At 37.5% G+C, this 20,585-nt stretch overlaps 1 protein-coding gene across 1 annotated transcript in view; it reads left to right on the forward strand.

Moving 5' to 3' along the window:
* SEC24A (SEC24 family member A) overlaps positions 1-20,585 on the forward strand; it is a 103,497-nt gene that overhangs the window by 31,643 nt on the left and 51,269 nt on the right. Inside the window, exons 2-7 of the mRNA XM_006866081.1 lie at positions 3,408-3,908; positions 8,584-8,754; positions 10,014-10,091; positions 12,263-12,423; positions 12,695-12,867; positions 14,393-14,495. Coding sequence (XP_006866143.1) covers positions 3,408-3,908; positions 8,584-8,754; positions 10,014-10,091; positions 12,263-12,423; positions 12,695-12,867; positions 14,393-14,495 — 1,187 coding nt within the window. The remainder of the gene's footprint in view (positions 1-3,407; positions 3,909-8,583; positions 8,755-10,013; positions 10,092-12,262; positions 12,424-12,694; positions 12,868-14,392; positions 14,496-20,585) is intronic.

Raw genomic sequence — 20,585 nt, forward strand, 5'->3', positions numbered from 1 at the left:
ACCTGGGGACTCTTGGGCCCAGAGTCAGTGACATAGCCACAGAGGACTAGAGTGGAGAGTGAAGCATCCAGCTGGTAACATGTCCAGAGTATGTGAGACAAAATCTCGTGATCCTTACTTTTTTTTTCATGTTTTATTGTGAATTATATATTTTACATGAGACCTTTAGTTTTACATTCATTCCACTGTATATCGTTTCATTGCCATGGTTCCAATCCCCTCCATGCATCATCAACCGACCAAAGGGTATACCCTATAAACCCGCACCCTACACTCCCCGTGCCCGCCCCCATTCTTCAGCACACAGTCCCTCTCCCTCTCTGTATCCAAAGTCCCCAGCCACTTCATCACTCCATGTCATCCGTCTCTGCCTCTATCTCAGCCTTGCTGCTTCTCTAGGTAGGGTCCTCCTCTCGGCTCTTCTCCGTTGATGGTCCTAGAGACCTCAGCTCCTAGACTGGAGAGTTAGTCACTCCCTTCCTTGCTACAAAACGTCTACCTTTACATTTCCAACCCTCACAATCAGTCCTGATAACAATTATTCACACTATTGTATCATGATCCTTACTTTTAAGGGGTATTCTTTCAGTATTTCTTCCAATGCAGATTAATTTGTTTTTCTGGCAGTCTGAGGTCTATTCAGTATCCTTTGCCAACATCATGATTCAAATGCATTAGTTCTTCACTCTTCCTTATTCATTTCCAGCTTTTCCATGCATATGACACCTTAATCTTCATTGTAATTATCTTTGCTTTTGAACACTTTAAATAGGTCTGTTGTTTTCATTTCTTTTTTATTCTTAATTTAACTTTTTATTGGAATTTTAGTGAAATTGGTTTTCCATCCAACAATTTATACACATTTTGTTTCATAACATTAATTGCAATCCCCACATTGTAACAGCACTCTTCTAACTTCCTCCTTCCTTACCATTTCCCTGAGTCCTTCTCTATCCCTTCCTACTGTCTGAGTTTATCCGTGGGCAGATGCTGCACATTATATGTTGTATAGTTGATTGCTCTAAGAAGGGTGTACCTTCCTGGTGTTACTATTCATCTTGCTGTTGTTGTTAAGTGCCATTAAGTAGGTTCTGACCCATAGTGAACCTGTATCGGGTTTCCGAGGAGCAGCTAGTGAGATTGAACCGCTCATCTTTAGGTTTAAACAACTTTGCAGTCCAGCTCATTAACTCACAGCACCACACCAGGACCCCATTAATCATCTTATGGGCTTATTTTTTGGTTGACCTTTGCCATACTTATTTCCTAAATTCAAAGAAGATATGTGTTGAATTGTGTCCCCAAAATTTATGTGTTGTAAGTCCTAGCCTTTATGCCTGTGCTTGTAATCAAATTTGGGATTGAGTTGTCTTTGTTATGCTAATGCTATGGGATTAGTATAGGCTATGTTTTAAACCAGTCTCTTTTGAGATATTAAAGAGACTTTTAAAAAGCATTAGATATAGGGTAGATAGGGATGCACAACTTAGACATTGGCATGAAGTGAGTGGCTTACAAGTGTTCAAGAGGGAGTTTAGTTTAAGATTGTGTATGGGAAGATAGAGTCTCCACTGAATAGTTGCATCTTGTCTAGATGGGTCTGGTGAAAAGAGATGGGGATAAGATTCTTATGTTTCAAAAGTGAGTAATTATTATCATGACTAATTGCAACTGTCACAACCGTAAAGGTAGAAGTTTTACAACAAAAAACGAGGAAGATGCTAATCTTACAGTCCAGAAAAAAAGGACCCTGGGACCATCAAGAGAGAAGAGTACAAGTGGAATGCGGGACCCTATCCGGAGAAGCAGCAACACCAAAGATGGAGGCAGAGATGAGGACATGTAGAGAGGGAGCAGCTGAGGACTCTAGACTCATGGAAAAGGAGGGGCTAAGTGCTGGCAGCCAGCAGCAGGCTTGCAGAATGTGCCCTTTGGTTATTTAAATTATTATATATTCCTGAGTGTTTTTATGTACATCCCCCACTGTCACACCCCTCCCCCCCAAAAAAAAAAACCCAACACAGAAGGAATAGAACCAGAGTTGTATACTTATACCATACTTATTTTATATGTTGAACAAATAATCTGAGAAACTGGACTATATGAAGAAGAATGTGGTTGCAGGATTGGAAGAAAGCTCAATTAACAACCTGCAATATGCAGATGAAGAGCTCTGGTAGCGTAGTGGTTACAAATCTTGCTGCAAACCGCAGTTAGAAACTACCAGCGGCTCTGTGGGAGAAAGATGAGGCTTTCTGCTCCCTTAAAGATTTACAGCCTCAGAAACCCTGTTCAGGGTCGCTATGGGTTGGAACTGACTCAGTGGCACTTAACAACAACAACAACAATATGCAGATAACACCACCTTGCTAGCTGAAAGTGAAGAATACTTGAAGGATTTGCTGGTGAAGATCAAAGACTTCAATATGGATTGCTCAATGAAGAAAACAAAAATCCTCACAAGTAAACTAACAAATACATCCTGATAAAAGTAGAAAAGATTAAAGTTGTTAGGTTTTCATTTTTGCTTGGATCCACAATTAACACTCATAGAAGCAACAGTAAAGGAATCAAATGATGTATTGCTTTAGGCAAATCTAACTTCAAGGTTGGCACTTCAAACCCAGCAACCACTCTGTGGGAGAAAGATGAGGCTTCCTGCTCCCATAGGATTTACAGTTTTGGAAACCTGAAGGAATAGCTCTATACTATAGAGTTGCTATATCTTAGAATTGATTTGATGGCAGTGGGTTTGGTGTTTTTGGTTTAGGGCAATAAAACAATGGTCAGAGATTTACACCTATGTTTTCCTAAGAATGTTATAGTTTTAGCTTATATATTTAGGTCTTTGATCAATTTTGAGATAATTTTTGTTAATGATATTAGGTAGAGGTCTCACCTCTTTCTTTTACATATGAATATGCAGTTGTCCCTAGGACTCCTGGTGTGGCACTGCACTGGACTACAAATTGCAAGGTTGACAGTTCAGTCCCGCCATCTGCTTCTCAGAAACTGTAGGATAAGCACTCGACCTCAAGGTCGGTTTGAATGGCAAGGTCCATAATTCAAACTTACTAGAAACGCTATAATTCAAAATTATAACCCATAATTCAAACTTACCTCGGAAACCCTATACAGGGTCACTATGAGCCACAATCAACTCACCAGCACTTAACAGCAACAATAACAATGACAACTGATGTTGAACTTCTTGTCTTACGCTTGTTAACCATTTGTATATATTCTTTGGAAATACATTTTAATGTCTTCTCAACTTCTTTACCTATTTATTGTATTATTTGTCTTTTTATTATTGAATTATAAGAGTGCCATATGTTTTACTGTATCTTTTAGAGTACTGCTATGTTTGGTTCTAAGACTGATTTTTTTTCCTCTCTTACTGAAAGGTCCTGTCCAAAATGCATTGATGTCTTCACCTGTATCAGTGAGCCAAGGATATAATTCTCAGCTTCCAGAATCCTACCCTCATCTAATACCAGCAAAGACTTCTTTGAATCCAGTCTCTGGACAGTCTAACTATGGTGGTTATCAGACTGCTTCTCCACTAAGTATTTATCAGGGACCTGGGCAGACTCTTAATAGACCACCCATGGCTTCTAATACAGTGATACCGTCACTCCATAGTGGTCCTGTTTCCCGAATGCCACCAGTTGCTTCTCAGAACTCAGCTGCTACACCAATGCCTTCTGGCAGTTTTCTTCCTGGAATCAACCAACCACCACCTCCCTTGAATTGGCAATATAACATTCCATCTATAGGATCACAGTCAAACCACTGTCCCCGTGTATCAACTCAACCAACGGTATCTGGGAATACAAATTTAACAACAAATCATCAATATATTTCTTCTGGAGATCCTTCACTTCAAAACAGCCACTTAAAATCAGGTAATGTTATTAGGTCAATCTTGTGTGCCATTGCACAAATTCCAGCTCACAGTGACTATAGCACAGAGCAGAAGTACCCATAGAGTTTTGTAAGCTATAGTTTTAATGGGAGCAGGTCACCAGGTCTTTTCTTTCACAGAGCCACTGGTGAGTCCAAACTACCAACCTGTTAGTTAGCAGCCAAGTGCGTTTATGAGTGCTTAAAATGTAGAAAAGTAAAACTTAGGCTTGTTTCGATGTTTGAGTTAATATTGCAAACTTAGATCCATGTGGAAAAATATTTTAAAAATCATTGTCAGTCTTTAAATAAATTATTTTTCAACCTTTGCACTAATTCAAATAACTTAAAGTCATGGATTGTTAATGTTTGTTTCTTTCCTTGGAGGGTGTCCTTTGTTTTTATTTTGTCATCCATGATATTTAAATAATTCAGGTATACAAGAAGAACGACTTCCTTAGGGACAGACTATCACTCTAATTGACTGAGTTCCATCTCAGACTCTTGGGAAGCTGAATCACAGTGGCCTCTCTTGGATCTTGATCTAAAGCTTGAGTTATCTTTATCACATGGCTGTCAACAGTTTTTTTCTACAGAAACTGCAGGATCCTGGAGTGCAGTTCAGAACAAACAATGCTTTTGGAGGGAAGAATGTTATTAAGCACAACTGGTATCAGAAAAAAGGATGTCTAGTAGTGCAATGAGTTAAGCATTGTGCTGCTAACCACAAGGTTGGCACTTCAAACCCACCAGCCACTCTGTGGAAGAGAGATGAGGCTATCTGCTCCATAAAATTTACAGTTTGGGAAACCCTAAGGAACAGTTCTATTCTACTATAGGGTTGCTGTGTGTCAGAATTGATTTGATGGCAGTGGAGTTGATGTTCTTGGTTTGGGGCCATAAAACAATGGACAGATTTACACCTATGTTTTTCTAAGAGTGTTAAAGTTTTAGCTCTTATTTTCTTTGCTCAATTTTTAAATAATTTCTATAAATGATATTAGGTAGAGGTCTAACTTCTTTCTCTTACATGTGAATATGCAGTTGTCCCTAGGACTCCTGGTGTGGCACTGTAGGATCAACACAGGACTGCAAACCACAAGGTTGGCAGTTCAGACCTACCAGTGGCTCCTTAGAAATCCTATTCAGGATCTCTGTGAGTCGGAACTGACTTAGCGGCACTAACAATAACAACATGCAGTTGTCACAGCACCATTTGTTGAAAAGACGATTCTCTCTTCCATTGAATGGTTTTGGTACTTTTGTTGTAATAATGTGATCATAAATGGATGGATAATTTTGAACTCTGAATTTCATCCTGTTGATCTATTGTCTATTTTTATGCCAGTACCAGTCTTTATAGATAAGAAATGTCAGACTTGAATGATTTTCTCAAAACAGCAAAGAAAATAGTTTGGAAAATTATACTATTTAAAAATAGATGTTGTTGTTGCTGTTGTTACTAAGTGCCATTGAGTTGGTTCCAACTCATAGCAACCCTATATAGGGTTTTTAAGAAGCAACTGGTGAGTTTGAACCACCAACCTTGTGGTTCAAACCAACCTTGTGGCCAGCGCATTGCTTCTAACAAAAAGGCTCAAGTAATTGGTTCGTTTAACCACTTACTTTTCCTTTTCTTTTTTGCTATTAAAATTACTGTAATTAGTAGTGTTACTTTTAAATGTATTTAAAATGTTCATGTTGAGGTCTTCATGATAATACTCAGCTTACATCTTCAAGGAAATGAACTAGTAAAAGCGAACATTTTGATAACCTGAAATTCCTGTGGCTATGACTGAAACCCTTAGGTAGAGTGTTTAGACTCCCAGCATAGATGTGGAGAGACATGAGAAAGGCCTACTCCTGTATAAAAGAAGGGAAGAGAAGGATATGTAAACTAATAAAATAAACCTAAAATAAATCCATGGAGTCCTGATATGATGCTGTAAGATAAGCACTGGACTGCTAACCAAAAGTTTAGCAGTTCAAACCCACCAGCCATTCCTCAAAACCCTATACTCCCCCCCCTTCAAAAAAAAAAAAAAAAGCTAAAGAGGATAGAGAGAAACACTGTTAACTGATGATATATAGAGGGGATAATAATCAATGTAATGAAACAAGCTACATGAATGGTTGAATGTGAAGCTGATGATGTGCCCTGTAAACTTTCACTCAATCCAAAATAAAAACATTTAATAAAAAAAACAGAAATAAAACAACGTATTGCCTTAGGCAAATCTGCTGCACCAAAAAAAAAAAAAAAGAAAAAACAATCCTATACTCATAGGGTTGCTATGAGTTGGAACAGACTTAACAACAACAAAAATAAAATAAATCCATGGCTCACTTTCTTTTTTCTTATGTAAGATTTCTGAGATGTCTGATCTCAACACTTTGAATATCCCTTCCTTCTATTAAGTGTCTAGTTCACATACTAAATTCTCTGAATTTTTTTTTCTAATAAACCACCTTTTAACACTCTTATATTAGCTTAAGGGATAAGGGAAGATAAATTCTGAAGTTTTAGGTATTAGAATTATAAATAAAGATCATTCAACTTGAAAAAAATGTCTATTTTATAAAATGTAACAGTATTTTGATTCAGAAATAGTCTTCTTAAAGACTATGACAAATTTCTCTAAATTAACTTGTAGGCTATTAAAGTTAGGTTATTATACCTTTGTGGTCAGATGTGTCATAGATTAATTTCATGATGAGTTGGAAATGTACCTTGCTCCTTTGTTCCTTTGACTTGTCTGTAAAACCATAGAGATACGCTTGCATACTTCTTAGATAAGGGAGTTACATGCAAATAATCTCTGTTTTCACTTCACTAATAAGGCATTGTTATCTTACTGGGAGAGATAGGGTTCAGCAATGTAGTTAATTTTTCAACTGGAGAGTTTAACTGTACTGGAGAAACATGTTGAAAAAGTTCATATCTGGGTCCCTTTATACATTTCTTATTGTTGTTGTTAAGTGCCATTGAGTTAGGTCCAACCCATAGCGACCCTGTATAGCGTTTCTTGTGGTTCAAACAACTTTGCAGTCTAGTGCATTAGCCCACAGCGCCACACCAGAACTCCTTTACTTTTATCAAATATACGGTTATTACATAATGCACTATGAATAAAATGCATTGTCTATTTTACTTACAAACTGAGGTTAAAAAAATCTTAGAATAAAAAATTAAATCACCTGCTTATCATTGTTTTTTAACTACTATGTAGACTTTATTCTTTCTCTTTTGACAAATGAGAAGGTAGAAGCTATGTGGTTAACTTTAAAGAACAGGTGTTTGCAGGGTTTGAAACTTTTGTTATCCCACAGAATTCACTTGAGTGTAACTGATTATGTTTTTGCACTATTCAGAACCTACTGTCCTAATAAAGGAGTCCTGGTGTGGCTCTGTGGCTAATGCGTCAGACTGCAAAATCATTTGAACTGCAAGGTCAGTGGTTCAAGCTCACCAGCTGCTCCTTGGAAACTCTGTACAGGGTCGCTCTGGATCAGAAGTGACTCAATGGCACTTAACATCAACTGTCCTAATAGAAAAATAGTGACAGTGAAGACAGCAAGATCTGGTAGATACAGAGATAAATACAATGTCATTCTGAGTTTGGTTTTATTGGTAACTTTAAACTGCTTGTGTAACTCACTGCCATCAAGTTGAGTCTGACTCATAGCGAACCTGTATACGGTTTGGAAGCTATAAATCTTTATAGGAGGAGAAAGCCTCATCTTTCTCCCTCTGAGAGGCTGATGGGTTTGAACTGCTGGCCTTGCAGTTAGCAGACCAGTACCTATTCTACAGCGCTACCAGAGTTCAAGCTAAGATTGTGTTCTGATTTTTAAGCCTGGGGAGTGTGTTTGATATAGTGTTCAAGTCATGGACCGTAAACAGATCTTTGATTATTGTTAGGTACATACTGAACAACATACAAATGTATGATTTTATTTTTAACAAACCATATGCCCAGCAAAGTAAAACTCAGGGAATTTGCATTCATATTAATACACTGTAATTTTAGAAAGCACTCTAGAGACCTAGTTGATGTTGACTGAATGGGCTTAATTAATAGGGCATTAACAAAATCTTATTAATGTTAGTTTCTACTAGGAATATTTCACATGGCCTGGTTAACTTTTGAGACCAGTTAGTTAAAAATAAATCAATAAATGGAGAACATCATCTACCATAAAAGTGATTTGAGAAGCACTGGTGGCACAGTGGTTAAGTGCTCACTTACTAACTCAAAGAGTGATCCAACTCAGCTAGCTAGTCTATGGGAGAAAGATGTGCAGTGTGCGTCCATCAAGTTTATAATTTAGGAAAGAAACCCTGTGGGCCAGTTCTGTGCTGTTCTGCAAGGTCTCTATGAGGCGGAATCGGCTCTGATAATGGGTTTGGGTTTAAAAGTGAAGTCTTGCTGATTTTTTTTTCTTAGTTTGCACTGCTTTAATAATCGACAGGTAAGAAGTATGGTAGGAGCAACTTGGAAACCTATAAAGTGGGCATTTATAGTGAAAAGACATAAACCTGAGAAGTTATATTCCTAGTAATTTGGTAATTACAATTAAAATATAAAATTTAAGTTAGTTAAATTTGGTAAAAAGCTGGTTTTGACCTTTATCGTATGATCTTAAGTGACATGTGAAAAATTGATGTTTTCATAGGTTCTACACCCCCTTTAGTGAATCCACCTCTGCCTACTACTTGTCAACCAGGAGCTCCTCTTGGCGTCCCTCTAACTAGAGGCCCACCTCCAGTTAGGACCCCTGCTCCCCAGACAGCATTACATAGTGCTGTACCCCAATCCTCATTTAATTCAGCTATAAACCAAGAAGGTAAGCAAGCTAAAAAAAATGATAACATTTCAATTTAAGGTCAAAAGATGAATATAATGTGAATTCTTTGCATCAGAATCCTTTATATTTTTACTTCCATAAAATCTATTTGTTGGTTAGGGATTGACTTTATGCAAGATTTGGAAATAAGAAAATAAAAGACAAGGAGAAGGGAAAAACAATGCCCATTATTCCACTACTGAATATAATCAATATTATCATTTTTGTATTTTCTTCTAATATTTCATCTTTAAAGTAGTATGAGTAGGGAAAAAACTGACCTGTGAATAGCTTGAAAAGAATAGTGTTAATAGTGATTAAGAAAATGATATTAAATTGTTATTGGTTGCCACATTATAACACAGAAAATCAAACTATATAAGTTTTTAACCAACTAAAAAGAATTTATAATTCCCTGGTGTTTTTATTTCTACTAAAAATTTGAGTGAGGTTTTCTATATTCTTATTAAAGCTATATATTTGGTGTTAATATAGACTGTTAAAGTTAGCACCTTTGTGCTTAAGTGCTAGAGGTATTTATATCACCTTCAAATAATTTCTGGATTCCATTCTGCTTACTAGATAATTTGAAGGTAAGATCTTTTATCCTTCTAATTTTATTTTCTTAAAAGAAGGTAAGATCTTTGATCCTTCTAATTTTATTTTCTTAAACTTTAAGTAAGTTTTGATGATTTATTTACCCAGTGTGTACTGCTCCTTAAACATTGTTATTGCTGATGAAATCTTTTCAGATGCTATATAATTTATAAACACCACAAAACACCATGTTGCTGGAATTGTATTTTGAAAGCCCTACTAGTTGTACACAATATGTTGTTTTTGTTAAGTGCCAATGAGTAGGTTCTGACTCACAGCGATCCTGTATAGGATTTACAAGGAGCAGCTGGTAGGTTTGAACTGCCAACCTTACAGTTAGCAGTCTAGTGCTTATCCTACAATGTCATTCCAGGACCCCAGGCACAATATAAGATGAAAAATAGATTCCTTCAGAATGCTCATACTTCTTTTCACTGAAGCTACAGCTAAGTTACCTGAAACTTTTACATATTTTTTCTTGTTAAAAACATTTTTTGTGCAGTTTGAAGTTCTTATTTCAGTATTTTACAGTTTTGTTAGGCTGTAAATTAAACAATTTGTAGTTCGGAAAGTTGTCTAAAATTTTAGGCAGTAGTTCAAATTGTGAAATAAATTATAATAATTGTTCTAATTTAAATACTATTCATAAACTTCCCTTATAGGTGGTACATTAAATACCAATAATGGATTTATGGGTGTCCATAACAGTTATGATGAAATTGAAGGCGGTGGCTTCTTGGGTGAGATGCTATGAAAGTTTTTGTTTTGTTTTTTATAATTATAAAGTGTTATGTGTTCATTGTAGGAAATCTGGAAAATGTAGAAACAAAGAACAAAACTTCATAATCATGTCATGTAATGTCTGCTGTTAACATTTTGATCCCCAAACATTTAAATGTTGTCTTAGTGGTTTTTGTCTCTAGAATTGGGATTTTGTTGTTGTTGTTAAGTGCCATCAAGTTAGTTCCGACCCATAGTGACCCTAAACAAGATTTCTGAGACTGTAAATCTTTACAGGAGCAGAAAGCCTCATCTTTCTCCTGCGGAGCAGCTGGTAGTTTCGAACTGCTGACTTTGCAGTTCGCAGCCCGATTTGTAACCTCTATGCTACCAGAGCTCCTTTTTAAATATCCTTAGGGCACTTTTTTTTTTTTTTTTAAGGTTTTTATTGGGGATTGAGGGAAAGTTTACAGGGCAGATCATCAGTTTTACATTCAACAAATCATACACCTTGTTTCATTATAATCCCCTCCATGTACCATCAGATACCAGTATTTCTCTCTATTCACTTCAGCTTCTTTTTTTTTTTGAACACTCAGGCATATATAATAATTTACACCACCAAAGTGCACATTCTGCAAATGTACCTCCTGGCCGCCAGTTCTTTATCCCTCTCTTCCCATGAATCTAGAGTTCTCAGCTGCTCCCTCTCTCCATGGCCCCATTTCTGCCTCTATCTCTCTCTGGTGTCCCTGCTTCTCTGTATAAGGTCTCACATTCCACTTGTGCTCTTCTCCCTTGATGCTCCTAGGGCCTTTGTTTCTGGACTGTGAGATTACTCCCCTGTTTTAGTTATAAAACTTCTACCTTTACAACTGTGACAGTCACAGTTAGTCATGGTAACAATTACTCACTATTGAAACATAAGAATGTTCTCCCCATCTCTTTTCACCAGACCCATCTAGACAAGATGAAAACTACTCAGTGGGGACTCTTTCCCCACACACTGTTAAACTAAACTCCTCCTTGAAACCTTGTAATCCAGTCACTTCGTATCTTTATATTGCCCCCTCATTTTAGGTAGCCAATGTCTAAGTTGCCCATGCCTACCTACCCTGTGTAATGAGGAATAGCATTAATACTTGATGTGAAGACTCCTTCCTTCTCTGTTGATATTTACTGTTACTACTTCTATAAGGTCGCTGTGAGTTGGTACCGACTCGATGGCACCTAACAACAACAACAAAACCTTCATAAGTATAGGACAAGTTTATCAAATATTGTTTTGTTCTTTTTTTCTTTATCTTCCTCTAGTCAAGTTCTGATTATCAAGTCATCCTGGCTAGGTCAAATGGGTACTATCTGCAACTTTGCGTGTTCTTGTGCATCTCCTCTCACTTCATATCAGCTGGATGCTGCACTCAGCTCTAGACCTCTGTGGCTGTTTCCTTGTCCATAGGCTCAGATGTCCCCAGGTCTCATCACACTTTGGACCAACCAGCCCTTCCTCTTCTCTCTCTCATCTCCAGGTGAACAGGAGTCTATGGAATGTGGTTGAACTCAGCCCATTTCTTCATAGGTGCCTTTCCCCCTCTTCCACTCACCAGTAGACCAATGTGGTTGTCAGCAAGTTTACATGCCTGCTCATGCGTTCCCTTTGAGTTTCGGTCTTGGAGGGGCGTTAGTCCTGAAGGAACTTGATTGGATGACTTCCCGGCGAACAGCCTGCTTATTTTTGTAGTAGCTAGTCATACTGCCATTTTTGTTTTGGGTTTTTCCTGATGACCTTTTTCTAAAGATGGATCTTCTCTCACTCTAGCTGTTCCAGGCTGGTCTGCTTGTCCTTTTTAGTGGGAATGTCCCACCTCAAAAGGTTCCGTAGTCCTATGCACCACAAAGGCTCTGCAGGAGACCTATTTCACTGGGCATGTAGTAGAACCCTTTTTAGATATTCCAATCAGTTATAGGCTGAAGACGGCCTTACAAGCTTTCTGTAATCATGTCTCCTGACTTTCTGTCTATCCAACTCAAGTGTCCATGTTTGTCATATTTTAACTTTTCTTACATGAAATGTATAAGTATGCAGTTATTCAGAAGATTTTCAAGTTGTAATTTCTTATTTTGTTTTTAATGTGTGGATTTGAAGTATTCTGGAGTATAAAATAGAACTTAAAAGTTACCTTGTCTCTAGCAACACCACAGCTTCCTAGCAAGAATCCAAAAATGGGCCGAAGTGTTGGATATTCATATCCTTCCTTACCACCTGGTTATCAGAACACAGCACCAACTAGTACAACTGGAATGGCACCCTCTTCCTTGAATTACCCAAGTGGACCGCAGGCCTTTACTCAGGTAAACCTTAAGTTTTTTTCCCTTTTTTTTGTTTAAATTGCTATGTGTGTACATGAAGAAATTTTAGAAAGTTACATTGAGTATTTTTGTAATCATTTACAGTATTTCTTGAGGCCTTTGTTCTTTTACATTAGTTAGAAAAAAGTAATTTACAAAACAATCTAGATTATGTTTTGTTATTTAAGGCGATATTAAATAGCCAAGTCTCTAAACACTTGTTTTCAGCTGAAGATATTGCAAAGTTATTTACTTAGAAATTGTTTATTTGTAGACTCCCTTAGGTGCTAATCATTTAGCTGCAAGCATGAGTGGATTAAATCTACATCCAGAAGGTTTAAGAGTTATCAATCTTCTTCAAGAAAGAAACATGCTTCCATCAACACCTTTGCAGCCTCCAGTTCCAAATTTGCATGAAGACATCCAGAAACTTAATTGTAATCCAGAGTAAGGCTTCAAACAGCATTTCTCATTAAAAGTTTTTCCAATTTCTTTTAACCTTCCTGTATTATGAACAAACTGTATGAGTATATTAATTGACAAAAGTAGTTTTGAATCTAGAAAAGTTTATTTTCTTCCTTAATTTAGATTTGAAATGTTCTAAGTCGAGAAATTGGGTTTAACTTGTGAACTGATTGCATTCTTATCAGCTCAAATGTGGTAATGATATGCATTGTAGTAGCTGGAAGAAAGTCAGAAGTACAGAGATTTGATTCTATATCATCCTTCATTTCGTCTCATTTTAAACTGAAGGGTGGGATATATTTATTGACAACATTTTGGTAAATTGAACTTTGTTAACTTTAAAATAGTGAACTTTTCAATAATAAACTTTGTTTTGAATTTTCAAATTTGGGTTACTCTTTAAATTCCAATTAATCTAGACTTATATAAAGAAAAATTGAATAACTATCATTTTTTATGCACAAGTCATAAACTATATTTCATTTATAAATTGCAGAAGTTCGAAGGTGAGTCAAAAATTATCCGCAATCTGGCTGCAGAATTTATTTTAATCAACTTTTGGAAAAGACAAATACAGCATTTTTTGACATAATCTCCTTGCTTTTCAATACACTTTGCCCACCTGTCAGCAAGCGTTCTTGTTCCCCTATTAAAAAATAAATGTTTTAGGCTGAGCTGCAAACCATGAATTCACTGCTATCTTTACTTCTTCATCAGAAATGAATGTTCATCCTCGAAGGACTGCTTTCAGGTGGAAGTCTGATTGATGGAAGAAAATCAGGATTATAGGGAGGATGCTTTACACCTCAAAGCAAAGTTTTTGCAGAGTGTCAACAGTGTGGGTAGAGGTGTCTAGATGTGTGTTGTCGTGTAGGATCACAACACCCTTGGATAGCAGTCCTCTGCATTTAATCTGAAGCTTAAGCGTTAGCTCTTCATTAAGCATCTCACTGTAATGGACTCTGTTGACTGTTAAACCTTTTTCCTGATAGTGTTCCAATACTGGCCCATGAGAATCCCAGAAAACTGTAAGCGTCAATTTCCCAGCTGATGGTTGACTTTTGAACTTTTTTTTGGTTAGTGTTTGAGGATGTTTCCATTCCATGCTCTGCTGTTCACTGTCAGACTCATAGTGATGAATCCATGTCTCAGTACCAGTAATGATTGTTTTAAAGAGACGTTTACCTTCCATTGAGTAATGGTCCAAATTTTGTGTGCAGATGTCCACCTTCATGTGCCTGCATAGTACTAACCTTGAACGGAAAGCACTGATACGAGGATGTAGCTAACTGGAGTGCGTATAATTTTTGACTCATCTTCTTGTAACTGTCCACTTTTTGTTTCTGAATAGGGTGTATAATTACATGTTTTAATGGGCTGAAATTTGAGACTGTTGAAATTTCTCATTTGTTATCTGATCCAGTTTTTAAATGTATATGCCTAAAGATGTTTTTGGTCCAAAAATAATTATGGCAGCAACTGACAGATGTTTTCTACTTTGATGTAGGTTATTTCGATGTACCCTGACTAGCATTCCTCAGACTCAGGCCTTACTGAATAAAGCCAAACTTCCTTTGGGACTGCTGCTTCATCCTTTCAAAGACCTAGTGGTACGTTTCACTACTAAAAGTAAATACGTAGTGAAAAATTATCTAAGTGGTGAGGAATTTTCTGTATCAGTGTAAGAATCCAGTAAGAAAGGTTTTGAACTATCTTTAGGAACTTGATTTCTTTGCATTTTATCCCAAAATTATATTACTAAACACTTCCAAAATAAGGTTAAAGAATCATATTGTTGACAAATTCAAGAAGTACTGAATACAAAATTGAAAGAAAACAAATAAATGAATTATTCTTTTTAAAAACTGAAAATTATCTAGCCATTAAAGGTACTTTACCCAGTCCCCGGTCTGCCATCCTTGAAGTAATAGGGTTGCTTTAAGTTGGAACTGACTCGATGGTGCTTAAACACAAACAGGGCAGTGTTCACCTTTCTTTTAAGACTCATAGCTACATGCTTTTTTTTTTTTTTTTTCCATGTTTTACTGTGAGTTGAGTGAAAATTTATAGAGCATATCATCAATTTTACATTCAACAAATCATATACTTTGCTTCATTATGTGGTTTCAGTCCCCTCTGTGTACCACAGTTGATAGTGTTTACCTCTATCCACTTTAATTATTGCATTCCTCCCTGTGCCTCCCACTACTTTCATCTTTCCTCTGCTAACCTCCCTCTTGTATATTGCCTGCTCTGTCACCCGTGTTAACATTTAGTGGTTACAAATCAGGCTGCTAACCTCATGGTCAGCAGTTCAAAACTATCAGCTGTTTCATTGGAGAAAGATGAGGCTTTCTGCTCCCGTAACAGATTTACAGCTTCGGAAACCCTGTGCAGGGTCACTGTGAGTCGGTGCTGACTCCACGGTACTTAACAACAACAACCTTCTGTTGTATTGTAAGTACCGTGGAGTCGGTCCAACTCATAGTGACTCTGTATAGGATTTCCGAGGAGCAGATGTTGAATTTGAACTGTCAACCTTGCAGTTCAATTGATTTTGCAGTCCAGGGCTTATCCTACAGCACCACATCCTCTAGCCCATGAATAATTTTCTCTCCCCACCCCACCTTTCTGTAACCATCATAGATTGTTTCTTTTATCAAGAAAATCTTTCATTAACTTTTTGCAGCATTGGTCTCATGCAATATTTGTCCTTTTGTGATTGACTTGTTTCACTTAGCGTAATAAACATCCTCCAGTTTTAACCATGTTATGTGGTGTTCACAGATTTCATCATTATTCATCAAAATGTAGTTTTCTGTTGTGTGTATGTACCAATATTTAAACATTCTTCTCTTGATGGGCATTTAGGCTGTCTGCATCTTTTCAATGTGTCTCTTGTAGACAGTGTATTGAAGAATCCTGTTTGCTTAGCCATTTTGCTCTTTATGTCTCTGACTAGTATATTTAATCCATTTACATTCTGTGTAATTATCAATATGTAAGAATGGATTGCTGTCATTTTTCTGTGAGTTTTCTGGTGGTGCTGGATTCTGTGTTTCACTTAATTTTCTATGCTGAGTTCATTTTGTTAGTGGATTTTCTTTTTTTTGTTTTTGTTTTTTTCTTTCATTTTTGTTGTGTTAATGTTTACTGAATTGTTCTACTTTTCCTTTTTTTAAATTTTGATGTGCAGGGGTATATTATTTTTCTTTGAGGTCACCCTGTAATTTATTAGTTTTTGCTCAGTTTAAAACTGTCTGTTTTATCTTGAAGTTTTGTATCTACACTTATTTCCTGGTTTTGCTTTGGAGTTGACTTCATTATACATTGATATTTCTGGTACTCCATTTTCACTCTTGTAGGTTTGTTTTACTTTAAATATTTCTATATCTGGATGGATTACTGGGTGGTAGAATCATGTATAGTAATCTTAGGTTATTGTCTGCTGTTGTTGGTTCTCATTCCAAAGAATACCCTTTGGCATTTTTTATAAAGTTTGTCTGTTCATTACAAATTTCTTTAATTTCTGTTTATCAGGAAATCTCCTAATTCCACTGTAATATTTGAGGAACAGTTTTTCTGAGTGTATTATTCTTGGTTGGCATTGTTTTTCTTTTAGAGTTTTGTATATGTGATTCCATTGCCTTCTTGCCTGTATAATTTCTGCTGAGAAATCAGAGCTTAATCTTCCTCTGTAGTTATCATTTTTCCCGTGTTGCTCTCAAGATTCTTTGCTTGTCTTTTGATTTTGAAAAGTTTGATTATATCTTGGTGATTTTCTTTTGGAATCTATCCTGTTTGGAGCTTGTTGAGCTTCTTACATGCTTATCTTCTCACCTTTCTTAAAGCTTGGGAAGTTTTCTTCCAACAACTCTTGGATAATTTTCTCTGATTTTAATTTTTTTCTTCTTGTTCTGAAATTCCGATTACCCATAAGTAGTTCTTAATGGTGTTCCACATAACTCTTAGGCTTTCTTTGGATTTCTTTCATTCTTCTTTCTGATTGTTCTTCTGGTATACTAATATTGAGAGATTTATCTTCAGGTTCACTAATTCGGGATTCTATTGTTTCACATCTTTTCCTTTCTTTTAATATATTGTCCATCTCTAAAATCTTAATCTTTTGGATTTCTAATTGCAGGTTTTGTGTTGTTTCAGACTTTTCATTTATTCTGTGTGTTTGTTCTTCTAGTGTTTATCTGAATTTTCTGAAGATTTTTTGTGTCCTTGCTTTCTTCGATCTTTCTGTCAATATGTTGAAGGTACCTACATATCATTCTTTTGAAACTTTTTCAGTTAGTTCCATTGCCCTTTTTCCCTCAGCGTTCTCTTCTGTCTCTGAATCTTGGTCATTTGTTTGAACCATTCTCTATTGTTTCTTCATTTGAGCTAAAATTGTCTGTTGTCTCCAAGTCATTGTGGGGTTGTTGTATTTGTAAAATAAACGCTGTGGTTGTTGGACTTGGAGGAGAGAAATATCTGATGGGCTCCTGCAACTCAGGGAGGTGGTTGTGGAAGGGATGTGACAGCAGAGTCCCTGGGTCTAGATGGAGTCACTATTGGTTTCAGTGTTATCTGTGTTCAGGGCACCCAAGCTCGGAGTAATTCGTTGGGGCCCTTGATGTAGCTGGTGTCAGTGTCTGTTAAGACCACAAGGAAGCTGGGGCAAGGTGACTGGCTAAATGCTGGTCTGGTGGCTCTGTGAGTTTTGTAGATCTGGAGCTGAGCCCCACTGAATCCAGGCACCAAAGTGGCATACTAAAACAGTTTAGCTTGTCCCCACTTCAGCATGGCTCCCAACTACATGGCTCCAAACTCCAGGAGAGCAGGATTTGCACTATGGGTGGATGAAGGTGGGAGGTGGCCATACCACTGGTCATAAGCAGAGCATGGGGAAAAAGAAGAAATCACACCTTTCCTCTTGCTTGTGTGAGTCTTCTCTGTCAGGTCGCCCTCTGCTGCTAAAACTGCTCACGAGGTGGTCAAACTGCATCTAGCCAGCCATTCACCAGTCTTCTATTGTCATTGCACCTGCTCAGCTTCTCTTCCCAGCAAGCTCTATATCCACTTCTCTAATGTTTTCTGAAATTCAAGGTGCCAGAATTTTCATCTTTGTCGGCTTTATTTGCTTTCTCATGGCTTTGTTTTGGAGAGTACATGTTGTACATCTGCCTACTTCCCCATCTTGCCAGAATTTTCAGCTACTTGCTCTTGAACACATCAGTGCCTAAGTGGAGTGACTTTTTCAAAACAAACCTTATAGTCATGTTTTTTGTTTGTTTGTTAAGTGCCGTCGAGTCGGTTCCGACCCATAGCGACCCTGTACAGGGTTTCCGAGGGTGTAAATCCTTACGGGAGTAGAAAGCCTCATCTTTCTCCCGCGGAGCGGCTGGTAGTTTCGAACCGCTGACCTTAAGGTTTGCAGCCCGATTCGTAACCACTACGCTACCAGAGCTCCTATAGTCATATAGGGCGTTATTTTATTTAACAACATCTTATGTATAATTGTAAAATATATTTGATTTATATGTATTCATTATGGTTTAGGTTAAGATATATAGAGCAGATTCCTTTTCCCTTCAACAATCGGTTCACATTTTGTTTTGTAAATAAACTGCCAAGTGATCACCTAGGGTGGGTTCATACCTAGTCTTGAAGGATGTCTAATGGCCACAGTCTGGAGTGTTCCACCAGTCGCGGTGAGACCAGTAAGTCTGATCAATTTTTCTTACTTCTGTCCAAGACCTTCTGTGGTCATGATCAGACAGTCAGTCATATCAGGCCACCATTCAGTTCCTTTGATCTCAAGGACATGGTCTGTCAGTGCTGTGGAATTCAGTCTTTGATTTTCTTCACTCTTCTGGGACAGGCCAATGTTTACATCTTAGGTGGACACTTGTTGTTTTATTTATTTATTAACTTTAAAAATTCCGTTATCTTATAATTCCATTTTTATATGAATTTTTTGGTTTTTTTAAAGTTTTTATTGTGGATTGAGTGAAAGTTTACAGGGCAGATCATCAGTTTTACATTTAACAAATCATACACCTTGTTTCATTATAATGATTATAATCCCCTTCATGTACCATCAGTTAACAGTATTTCTCTCTATTCACTGTAGCTTTTTAAAAAAACAAAAAAACACGCAGGCATATATAATAATTTACACCTTTAAAGGGCACATTCTGCTGCAAGTCTGCCTCCTGGCCACCAGCTCTTCCCATGAATCTAGAGTCTTCAGCCGCTCCCCCTCTCCATGACCCCATCTCTGCCTCCATCTCTGGTGTTGCTACTTCTCTAGATAAGGTCCCGCATTCTGCTTGTGCTCTTCTCCCTTGATGGTCCTAGGGTCCTCTTTCTCGACTGTAAGATTAACCACTCCCATGTTTTTGTTGCAAAACCTGTATGTTTACAATTATGACAGTCGCAATTAGTCATTATAACAGTTACTCACTACGGAATCTTAAGAATCTTATCCCCATCTCTTTTCACCAGACCCATCTAGAAAAGGTGAAGAACTATTTAGTGAAGGGACTCTTTCTATCCCCACATACTCTTAAATTAAACTCCCTCTTGAAACCTTGTAAGCCAGTCACTTCATGCCTTTCTTGCTCCCTCATTTTAGGTAGCCAATGTCTTAAGTTGCCCATCCCTATCTACCCTGTTTACAGAGGGGATAGCATTATACTTGATGTGAAGACTCCTTCCCTCTCTGTAGGTATTTAGTTACTACCTCCATGAGTATATGTCTGGTTCATCAAATTGTATCAATTTACCCTTGTTTCCTTTATTTAAAAAAAAAATTTTTTTTTTTTTTAATCTTCCTCTAGTCAAGTTCCGATTATCAAGCTATTGAGGCTAGGTCGAATGGGTACTGTCTGCAAGTTTGGGTGTTCTTGTGCATCTCCCCTCACTTCATATCAGCTGAATGCTTCACTGTCAGTTATGTCCTTGGTTATGTCCTTGTCCATGGGCTCAAGTGTCCTCAGATCTCACCACACTTTGGACCAATCAGCCCTTCCTCTACTCTCTCTCATCTCCAAGTCAATGGACTGTGGTTGAACTTAGCCCATTTCTTCATTGCTGCCTTTCCCCTTCTTCCACTTACCAGTAGACCAATGAGGTTGCCAGCAAGCTTACATGCCGGTTTGTGTGTTCCTTTTGAGTTTCAGTCTTAGAGGGGAGTTTGTCCTGAAGGAACTTAATTGCTTGCCTTGATGGCTTCCTGGCAAGCAACTTGCTTATTCTTGTAGTAGCCAGTCATGCTGACATTTTTGTTTTGGGTTTTTCCTGATGATCTTTCTCTGACGATGTATCTTCCATTGCTGTAGCTGCTCCAGGATGGTCTGCTTGTCCTTGCTAGTGGGAATGTCCCACCTCAGAAGGTTCTTGATGGGACTCAGGATTCCAACTAAGTATTATACTTTGCAAAGGTTTTGCAAGAGTCCTATTTCACTGGGCAAGTTCTGGAACCCCTTGTAGGTATTCCAATCAGTTATAGGCTGAATTCAGGCCTACAAGTTTTCTGTAATCATGTTTCCCAACTTTCCTTTCTATCCCACTCAAGTGTGTATTTTACAATAGTAGGCAAGGAAAACCGATACTCATAAGACAGTCAAGCACCTTAGTATTATTTCCCCTCTTTCAAACTATACCTAGATCCTTGTATCTCAGAGCCCTGTTGTTCCAAGGTTGAG

This window comes from Chrysochloris asiatica, unplaced genomic scaffold, assembly GCF_000296735.1.
Source record: "Chrysochloris asiatica unplaced genomic scaffold, ChrAsi1.0 scaffold00087, whole genome shotgun sequence".
Classification (NCBI taxonomy): domain Eukaryota; kingdom Metazoa; phylum Chordata; class Mammalia; order Afrosoricida; family Chrysochloridae; genus Chrysochloris; species Chrysochloris asiatica.